We start from the raw sequence: 10,915 nt of genomic DNA on the forward strand, positions 1-10,915 counted from the left end.
TTCATTATCTCTAGCCGCTTTATCCTGTTCTACAGGGTCGCAGGCGAGCTGGAGCCTATCCCAGCTGACTACAGGCGAAAGGCGGGGTACACCCTGGACAAGTCGCCAGGTCATCACAGGGCTGACACAGACACAGACAACCATTCACACCTACGGTCAATTTAGAGACATTCAGCCAAAGTCTTTCTTGAAGAGTTTGGTGAACTGTTGTCAGTCATTTGCTTAGAGTTCTCATCTCATCTCATTATCTCTAGCCGCTTTATCCTTCTACAGGGTCGCAGGCAAGCTGGATCCTATCCCAGCTGACTACGGGTGAAAGGCGGGGTACACCCTGGACAAGTCGCCAGGTCATCACAGGGCTGACACATAGACACAGACAACCATTCACACTCACATTCACACCTACGCTCAATTTAGAGTCACCAGTTAACCTAACCTGCATGTCTTTGGACTGTGGGGGAAACCGGAGCACCCGGAGGAAACCCACGTGGACACGGGGAGAACATGCAAACTCCGCACAGAAAGGCCCTCGCCGGCCACGGGGCTCGAACCCGGACCTTCTTGCGGTGAGGCGACAGTGCTAACCACTACACCACCGTGCTGCCCCATGTCTGAAATGTCACTCAATATTATTTCTTGTTTATAAAACTTCTATAAAAGCACACATTCAAAGTCATGTGAACATAAAACACCTCCTTATCAGAAAAAAAAAATCAAGAATGTTTGTTGAGCAGCCACTGTCCAATTTCAATGACCAAAACTATATGGACACCTGACCATCCCACCCATGTGGTTCTTCCTCAAAGTATGAACCACACAACTGTCGAGAATGCCTTTGTATGCTGTAGTATTATAATTTCTCTTCACTTGAACAAACCTGTTCCGGTATGACAATGCACCCATGCACAAAGCTCCATGAAGACATGGTGTGTAAAGCTTAGAGTGGAAGAACTTGATTGTCCAGCACTGAGCCCTGACTAAGCACATTTGGGATGAACTGGAACTGAAGCTTCCTCACCAGTGCCTGATCTTACTAATGCTCTTGTAGCTGAATGAACAAGTCCCCAGAGCCACGCCCCAAAATCAAATGGAAAGCCTGAGCAGAAGAGTGGAGCTTATTGAAACAGCTAGATAAGAACTATATCTGGAATAACATGTTCAACAAGGACATATGGGTGTGATATAGAGTGTATACTGCAGTGGCAGTTATAGAAAATTAAACACCTTCTGACCAATCAGAAAGGTAATAGCTGTGGTATAAAGGGTTAAAGGGGAACTCATCTCATCTCATTATCTCTAGCTGCTTTATCCTGTTCTACAGGGTCGCAGGCAAGCTGGAGCCTATCCCAGGTGACTACGGGCGAAAGGCGGGGTACACCCTGGACAAGTCGCCAGGTCATCACAGGGCTGACACATAGACACAGACAACCATTCACACTCACATTCACACCTACGCTCAATTTAGAGTCACCAGTTAACCTAACCTGCATGTCTTTGGACTGTGGGGGAAACCGGAGCACCCGGAGGAAACCCACGCGGACACGGGGAGAACGTGCAAACTCCGCACAGAAAGGCCCTCGCCGGCCACGGGGCTCGAACCCAGACCTTCTTGCTGTGAGGCGACAGCGCTAACCACTGCACCACCGTGCCGCCCCTATACAGTGAGCTCATTGGTAAAATGAAAAAAAAAATGCTTTTGGACACTAGTCTGTCGCGCTGGTATTTACGTCATTACTGTCGCACAATTAAAACATGCGAGATCAGTCGGCTGGTGAGTTTCAAAATAATAAATACACGCATGTGTTTTTGTGATAAATCCATATTATACTGAGCGTATTTCCTACATTAATCAATACAAAGTCCCTGCGTCTTTCAGTTCTTTTAAATCCAAATACATGCATGTGTTTTTGTGATAAATCCATATTATACTGAGCGCATTTCCTACATTAATCAATACAAAGTCCCCGCAGCTTTCAGTTCTTTTAAATCAAGGCTGAACACTTTCTTTCTTCTTTGCCGCCCGCTGCCTTTTATTAAATCACATTTGAGACTTTTAATTTGATTTCTTTCAGCGCATCCGCAATGCATGATGGGATATATTGCTTTGGTTAGTGACCATCGTTGTACACTACTTTTCGTGATGCATTGTGGGATACTTTGAGTGCACTATATAAGGTGTAAATAATCCTCACTAAGGTTTCGGACAGCACTACAAAATGGCGTCCTCGCTATATAGTGCCCGATATAGTGAGTGATTTCGGACACAGGGGTTGTCAAAAGACGCGTGTGCCCTCTTTCGAATGCTGACGTAATCAAGCCGGAAGTTTTGTTTGTTTTGATAGCAATCAGGAAAGTTTGAAAAAAGTAGGCAGTAATCGTCATTTAAACTCGTTTTTGTGCAATATTTAGTTTGGAAAACAGTTTTCAAAATGGCGGCACTGACACCTGGCTGACACTTCTTCACGTTTCGAAGTCTCGCACAAGTCTTGTGAAGATCGCGCGGATAAGCGAAGCCTGCCGTGGACCAAACGAACTAAATTCAACATGGCTACAAACCGAATAGGCCGATAAGTATAATATTTAATTGCAGTTAGTTGCCAATACGAGTCACGATATAAGGTTACTAAAACTAGACCCCGAAGCCGCCGCCAGGCGCCGCTAAAACCGCCATTTAGAATTTGAGCCGCCGCCAGCCAATAATTTTGTAAGCCAATTTGAGCCGCTATCTAATAAAATTTGGCTGAGCCACTAAGAATTGTGTACATCAAATAATGGGTTTATCCACATCATGAGCTACAAGAAAAGTGACACAAACATGATCAACTGTACACACTAGTAGTAACACAATAGAGACGTATAGGCATACACTGTAGAGATTTAGAACTGATATCACAGCACAGAGAGCCACCACAAGCTTGCCGTTGTGACTACCTGTCTGGCTTTCCGCCCCTCGCACCGTTACCACGATGCACTGGGGAACCCGGGAACCCACCCAGAGCATCAATCGACTCCGATATCGACGAGATGGCTGCATTCTTTGCCGCTGCTGAGGGAAAGTGTAAAGGTATTTTTGTTTGTTTGTTTGTTTCACATACTTCGAGATTGATAAAAACAAAGTACTCCACCACTCTACTTTCATCATAGTAAGATAGCTGCCAGTCCTTCACTGGTCATTGCTAGTGAGAGTAGATAGCTAGATGCCTTCCTCGAACAATCCAGATTAGCTTATTATTAGCATTGAACTACAATCTTGCTAGATTTATATTTACAATGAAGTAAGAGACCAGGGGACCTGTGGTAATTTGCTATTTATTCCCCCCATTTGTTTGATCCGTTCGCCCGGATATATGCCACACAGTGACGTCCAGTATCAGCCATTTGTAGCCATAAACATTTTGGTGGCTGCAGCAGCCATTAAGGTTTTGGCTGAGTCAGCTAGCCAGCCAATAATTTCATCAGCCAGCCATTATCCTGAAAACAAACGGCTTCGGGGTCTAACTAAAACCGAAAACGTAATTGAACAACACGTTAATTAAGAAATAAAGCAAGTTTAAAAATGACTACAGTTCTCTTTTAATATATTATTTAGTTCACAATAGTTCTGTTGTGTACTACTGCCTGTTGAAAACAGATTGAAGAGATTATGTAAGGAATAAAACCCTTGCTGTTCTAGGAAAATAATCAGTGACGTACCATAGCATTAGCTGAGTACTACTTTTTAAAGAAAGAAACCTCACTTTTTATCTGGATAATTAAGTATGGACACTGGAGACTCCTTCCATGGATGGAAGACACCTCCTTATAGAAAAGGTCGATGAAGCACGACATCAATCTGTTCATGATGACTGACATTACACACAGGTGTATACTGTACAGTGCCTTGCAAAAGTATTCATCCCCCTTGGTGTTTGTCCTGTTTTGTCGCATTACAAGCCGGAATTAAAATGGATTTTAGGAGGGTTAGCACCATTTGATTTACACAAGATGCCTACAACTTTAAAAGGTTCAAATTATTATTATTTTTATTGTGATACAAGCAATAATTAAGATGAAAAAACAGAAATCTGGAGTGTGCATCTCGGGTTTCACAACACGTGCGATCGTGCTATGAAACCCGAGCGTGGCTGCACAGGCGTGTTCTGTTTGCTATGTGACACTGCAATTCATCTACAATCCTACATGGCAGGTGCCAGCTTTTGTGCCCTGCAGCAGGGTGCGTGCGTGCGTACGTGGTGATCAGCACAGTGCTGTGTAAACTGTGGATCAGCCAAAATCAAAATAAAGCTAAATGTCATGTCCTCACCAGGTTCACCTGGATGGTCTTCTCCCAGTTCTTCTCGTTATTGATTCCAGCATTGTTGATGACGATGTCTAGTTTTCCAAAACACTCCACCGTGCTGTTAAATGCCTCTAGAGCAATAAATACACAAAATAAGTCAAACCAAACAAGTTACTGAGGGGGACTATACAGTAGGTGTCATGGCAGGATTCCATCCCGATGACTATTCTTCAGGAAGGTGAGCAAAAGTTTCTGAACAGCCTTCAAGCATTTGAAGGCGTTTTTGTTTTTAAATAACAGCTTAATTTAATATGACGTGGACATCCTTTAATATTTTAGCATGTTTTTTTTAATTTTCTTTTAACGTAATACGCAATTCAGTATAGATAAACGAATGCTATGGTTTATTCATACACCACTTGAGGCAAATCTCATAGGGCTACAAAGTAAAGATGTTGCAGAAGAAAGAACTTAAAAATTAAAACCAAGATCAAGATTATATTTGGAAAGTCAAACACTGAAAAACAAGATGCTAAAAAATTAAAAATAAATTTCTGCCAAGCCCCCCACCCCCACCCCCACCCCACCCCACCCCACCCCACCCCACCCACACGAGGGCTTGAGATTTTATGACACTCATTAGCAATTCAAGTAGTTTTACTCCACCAGTTTTAGCATCTCCATATTCTTTTATATTCTATCCACATTCACTGGATATGAGCAATCATGCACTCTGATTGGCTACTCTACTACGAGGATATCAGCTCATATACAGTGGTGCTTGAAAGTTTGTGAACCCTTTAGAATTTTCTATATTTCTGCATAAATATGACCTAAAACATCATCAGATTTTCACACAAGTCCTAAAAGTAGATAAAGAGAACCCAGTTAAACAAACGAGACAAAAATATTATACTTGGTCATTTATTTAATGAGGAAAATGATCCAATATTACATATCTGTGAGTGCCAAAAGTATGTGAACCTTTGCTTTCAGTATCTGGTGTGACCCCCTTGTGCAGCAATAACTGCAACTAAACGTTTGCGGTAACTGTTGATCAGTCCTGCACACCGGCTTGGAGGAATTTTAGCCCGTTCCTCCGTACAGAACAGCTTCAACTCTGGGATGTTGGTGGGTTTCCTCACACAAACTGCTCGCTTCAGGTCCTTCCACAACATCTCCATTGGATTAAGGTCAGGACTTTGACTTGGCCATTCCAAAACATTAACTTTATTCTTCTTTAACCATTCTTTGGTAGAACGACTTGTGTGCTTAGGGTCGTTGTCTTGCTGCATGACCCACCTTCTCTTGAGATTCAGTTCATGGACAGATGTCCTGACATTTTCCTTTAGAATTCACTGGTATAATTCAGAATTCATTGTTCTATCAATGATGGCAAGCCGTCCTGGCCCAGATGCATCAAAACAGGCCCAAACCATGATACTACCACCACCATGTTTCACAGATGGGATAAGGTTCTTATGCTGGAATGCAGTGTTTTCCTTTCTCCAAACATAACGCTTCTCATTTAAAGCAAAAAGTTCTATTTTGGTCTCATCTGTCCACAAAACATTTTTCCAATAGCCTTCTGGCTTGTCCACGTGATCTTTAGCAAACTGCAGATGAGCAGCAATGTTCTTTTTGGACAGCAGTGGCTTTCTCTTTACAACCCTGCCATGCACACCATTGTTGTTCAGTGTTCTCCTGATGGTGGACTCATGAACATTAACATTAGCCAATGTGAGAAAGGCCTTCAGTTGCTTAGAAGTTACCCTGGGGTCCTTTGTGACCTCGCCGACTATTACACGCCTTGCTCTTGGAGTGATCTTGGTTGGTTGACCACTCCTGGGGAGGGTAACAATGGTCTTGAGTTTCCTCCATTTGTACACAATCTGTCTGACTGTAGATTGGTGGAGTCCAAACTCTTTAGAGATGGTTTTGTAATCTTTTCCAGCCTGATGAGCATCAACAACACTTTTTCTGAGGTCCTCAGAAATTTCCTTTGTTCATGCCATGATACACTTCCACAAACGTGTTGTGAAGATCAGACTTTGATAGATCCCTGTTCTTTAAATAAAACAGGGTGCCCACTCACACCTGATTGTCATCCCATTGATTGAAAACACCTGACTCTAATTTCACCTTCAAATTAACTGCTAATCCTAGAGGTTTACATACTTTTGCCACTCACAGATATGTAATATTGGATCATTTTCCTCAATAAATAAATGAGCAAGTATAATATTTTTGTCTCATTTGTTTAACTGGGTTCTCTTTATCTCCTTTTAGGACTTGTGTGAAAATCTGATGATGTTTTAGGTCATGTTTATGCAGAAATATAGAAAATTCTAAAGGGTTCACAAACCTTCAAACACCACTGTACCATGAGTAGAGAAAAACAAAATGGCAGCGGAGCGTGTTGCTGAAGCAACCAAGTATGAAATAAAAACTCTACTCGAAAACAAAACCCCAAAAAATATTTAAAAAAAAGCAACAAAATATGGAATAAAAGTGTTTCATGGCAAGAAGGTATCATTTTTGTTTTTCAAGCATTATTATCTCATCTCATCTCATTATCTGTAGCCGCTTTATCCTTCTACAGGGTCGCAGGCGAGCTGGAGCCTATCCCAGCTGACTACGGGCGAAAGGCGGGGTACACCCTGGACAAGTCGCCAGGTCATCACAGGGCTGACACATAGACACAGACAACCATTCACACTCACATTCACACCTACGCTCAATTTAGAGTCACCAGTTAACCTAACCTGCATGTCTTTGGACTGTGGGGGAAACCGGAGCACCCGGAGGAAACCCACGCGGACACGGGGAGAACATGCAAACTCCACACAGAAAGGCCCTCGCCGGCCCCGGGGCTCGAACCCAGGACCTTCTTGCTGTGAGGCGACAGCGCTAACCACTACACCACCGTGCCGCCCAGCATTATTATTATTATTATTATTACCATTATTATCGCATTTTTCACAAATTCCTTCTGTCATTTCATCGGTTTGTTTACATTCTAAGCGGAAATGATTTTGTCGGACGTTTTGGATAAAGTTTTTATCTATTGAATTTGCAAAAAATAATAATAAAAAATGCTCTGTTTCTCAAAATCCAGTGAATGTGGATAATAAAACATTATCTCCACATTCAATCCAGTCGTACATGACTTATAGCGCTATTGGCTCATGTACGACTCGATTTCGTGGAGGAACTTATTTATTATATGGATGGGAGTGTTTTACTGGGAAACACACCACTCATATTTTTCATATGAGCTCCATCCGGGACATGGAGAACCAAAACTGGGACATAAATGTCTGTCACTCGTGAGGAAATCGATGATAAATTGTATTTTGATAAATTTGGGGACTTTCTTTGTGAACGTGTCGATATAATGAAAAGAAAATCACACATTGGCTTGAAGATATAAAGTTTATCTTCTCGTGTTGAAAAACTCACATTTTTTTATACGAAATGCATCACTGATCTGAGTGACATATTTAAATAATATTGGCTGGTGTTGAGTGGTCTATCAGATACAGAGGTGGACAAAGTACCCAACTTCATTACTTAAGTCAAAGTAGAGATCCCGCTGGTCAAATGTTACTCCGATACAAGCGAAAGTTGTCCAGTCAAATTTTTACTTAAGTACTGAAGTACTTGCTTTTAAAAATACTAAGTATTAAAAGTAAATTTTCTGTCAACGCATCGTTGTATTATTGCCACAACGCTTACAAAACCTAATGCCGTTACCAAAGACAGAAATGTGAACTGACAAAATGAACGCATACTGTGCCATCATGATGGTTTAACATTAAGCTAGCTAGTCAGTGAAGCTCCACCTGACATGCTAACAAACTCTTTTCAAACTTGAAATCATATTGTGTAGCTAACGCTACTAGAAAAGAAACATTTCTACATTGTTTATTTGGCAAGATTATGCTAAAACATATTTCTGAAAGGACTTCAGATAAGTTAACGTTATTCATGTTAGCGTAACTCGGTTTTTACATGCTAACTAACAGTGTCCACGTTAACTAGCTATGTGTAAATGTTAGCAGTGGACAAGGTGATGGCAACTTGGCGGGCAAATCCATAGAAAGTCGTTTGACTAACCAGACTGCATAGCGATTGCAACGTTATCGCTAGCTCTAAAAGCACAGACAATTCGTTGCAAGCTTTCTCTTGGAATAAATCGTTTATATCCCTCAATATGCTTCTGCAGGTTGGACGGCGAGTTTTTGTAGGCTGTGATGTGGTTTGTTTTTGGCAAACAAAGCAAACATTTAAAACGAAACTACTCTCTTCCTTTCAGAAAACTGAAACATGGGTTCATGGGCCATGAGTGCGTTCATTCCACAGAAGAACCGCCTCCTTCCATTCTGCCATCAACTGATCGTGTTAAATAACGCTGCTGAGAAATCACTGATCTTGATTTTATCCAGTCTATGGACGTGACCCTAGTGATTACTGATCGGCTCTCAGTGTCACCTGCGAACAAACCATCACGTTTTCGAAAAGAAAAGAAAAAAACATCCACTTTCAAAGCTGCTTCATAGTAACAAGTAACGAGGAGCTTGACAGAAATGTAGTGGAGTGAAAAGTACGATATTTGTCTTTCAAATGTAGTGAAGTTAAAGTCATAAGTTTCCAAAAAAAAAATACTCAAGTAAAGTACAGATACTCAAAGTGTACTTAAGTACAGGACTCAAGTAAATGGACTTCGTTACTGTCCACCTCTGATCAGATTATATTCCATTCAGCTTGCCTGATACTGAACAAGTCGAAGATGAGTAGCTGAATGGAACATATATGATATAACACAAAAAAAGCCAGCCAATATTATTATTATTATTATTATTATTATTATTATTATTATTATTATTATCCATACACATTCCTTTCAGGTGTTCAACATGTCTTTCTCTTTCAAAATTCTCTCAAAATCGTCTGTATTTTTTGTAACGAAGCGAACCTGGAGGCCATGTTTGTTTACAAATTGTCACAGTCGCTCACTAGCGTGGAAGCTTTACATTTCTGACGTGTGACGTCATGTTGTCTTGACAACCATGCAATATCATAAACCATATTCAACACTCATTCTCCATTGGGTAGAGTGACGTAATACACGTAGGATAAGCGATATGCTAACAATATTGCATGCCGTCAAAGCAAATGAATGAAACCTGCTCAAAGAGAATAGAACATATGTTTTTATTCCATCGAAAAAGTGTCCTGTATGTCTAATAATTCCTGATATTTCACTCCGATGATGTCACTCCCAGTGTTTTCCTGCTGACTAGATACGCGCTATCAAAATGGCGAACCGGTTCGAAATTAAAATTCTTTTGGTTAAGTTGCACATTTTGCTTGCGGATGTGTCCATATAATATAAAGAACATTACACAGTGGAGCAAAGATATGACGTTGATCTTCGTGTTGAAAAATGCATCGCTCACGATATATACATCCACCGCTCGAAGATAAACTTCATATCTTTACACAACAGCGTAAGATCCTCCATGTACTGTATTTTCAGGAGATTTTTACGTCTCGAGTTATAGATAAAGCTTCAGGATTAGAGTTTGTCTTGTCTGTCATTTTACTTTGCAGCACTGAGATTTGACTGCGCTCATGAGAAGTTGTTCATTTCATAAAAGAGCATTTATTTATGCAAGAATAATACATTCCAGGTTTAGTCCAAGCCGTGTTTATCATTTGATCGATCATGTCTGCAACACACTCACACACACACACACACACACACACACACAGAGAAGAAAGAAGGAAAGAAGGCTCAGGATGACTTGACAGCTCACATCTTTCTTATACAATAGAGAAACACTGCAGGGATTTGACCTGAGGTGCCCTGGAGGTTTGTTCAAGCAGATTCATTTCAGCAGAACAATCACACCTTGTGACAGTGAGAAAAGGGCACACACACACACACACACACACACACACCCTAAAGAGGAGAGCACGCCAGAGAAAAAGAAAGAAAGAAAGAAAAGATACAATGCACACAGTGTTCCTGTTTAAGTTACCTTGTAGCTTTCCTCCGTCTGTGACGTCACACTGAATGAAAAGAGAGTTGTCTTGTCCATACTGTTCATCCAACTCTTCTTTACACTTCTCTCCAACCGACTGGTTCAGATCTACAAGTGCAACCTGAACACACACACACACACACAGAGGAGATCAGAGACAGACAGACAGACAGAGAGAGACAGAGATCTGAAGCTGTTAGAACCTTGGCATGGTTCTTCAGCAGGCTCTCGGCTACAGCCCTCCCGATCCCCTGCACTCCCCCAGTCACCAGAGCCACTCTCCCACGCAGCGCCATTTACCGCCGCGGACTCCGAGCCGCCGCACCGCTGCGCTTTAAGTAGCAGCCGGAACCCGATTCCTGATTCGATTCCCTCTGAAGAATCGGTTCTTTTCTGAACAGACTCGCTTAAATTGAATCGCCTGGAGAATCGATTCGCAAACATGAACAGAGGCAAGATCACTTCTGCACAGGCTGCACACACACCACTGAAAACACTGATTGTCAGATTGCTTCACACTCAACCCAAAACAACTTCTTAGGTTAATATAGGTTAGGTTAATATGGGACGGCCTTGGGCTGAGGTG

The 10,915-nt window shown here is 41.6% G+C and overlaps 1 protein-coding gene across 1 annotated transcript in view; it reads right to left on the minus strand.

Annotated features, from left to right (window-relative positions):
* The window catches only part of hpgd (15-hydroxyprostaglandin dehydrogenase), an 82,032-nt gene extending 71,363 nt beyond the window's left edge, over nucleotides 1-10,669 (minus strand). The window contains exons 1-3 of the mRNA XM_060926568.1: nucleotides 10,533-10,669; nucleotides 10,327-10,450; nucleotides 4,304-4,410 (exon numbers count right to left, since the gene is read on the minus strand). Of these exons, the coding sequence (XP_060782551.1) occupies nucleotides 4,304-4,410; nucleotides 10,327-10,450; nucleotides 10,533-10,625 (324 nt within the window). The 5' untranslated portion in view covers nucleotides 10,626-10,669. The remainder of the gene's footprint in view (nucleotides 1-4,303; nucleotides 4,411-10,326; nucleotides 10,451-10,532) is intronic.
* Between the last annotated feature and the right edge of the window lie 246 nt (nucleotides 10,670-10,915).

The sequence above is a fragment of the Neoarius graeffei genome, chromosome 7 (assembly GCF_027579695.1).
Source record: "Neoarius graeffei isolate fNeoGra1 chromosome 7, fNeoGra1.pri, whole genome shotgun sequence".
Taxonomy (NCBI): domain Eukaryota; kingdom Metazoa; phylum Chordata; class Actinopteri; order Siluriformes; family Ariidae; genus Neoarius; species Neoarius graeffei.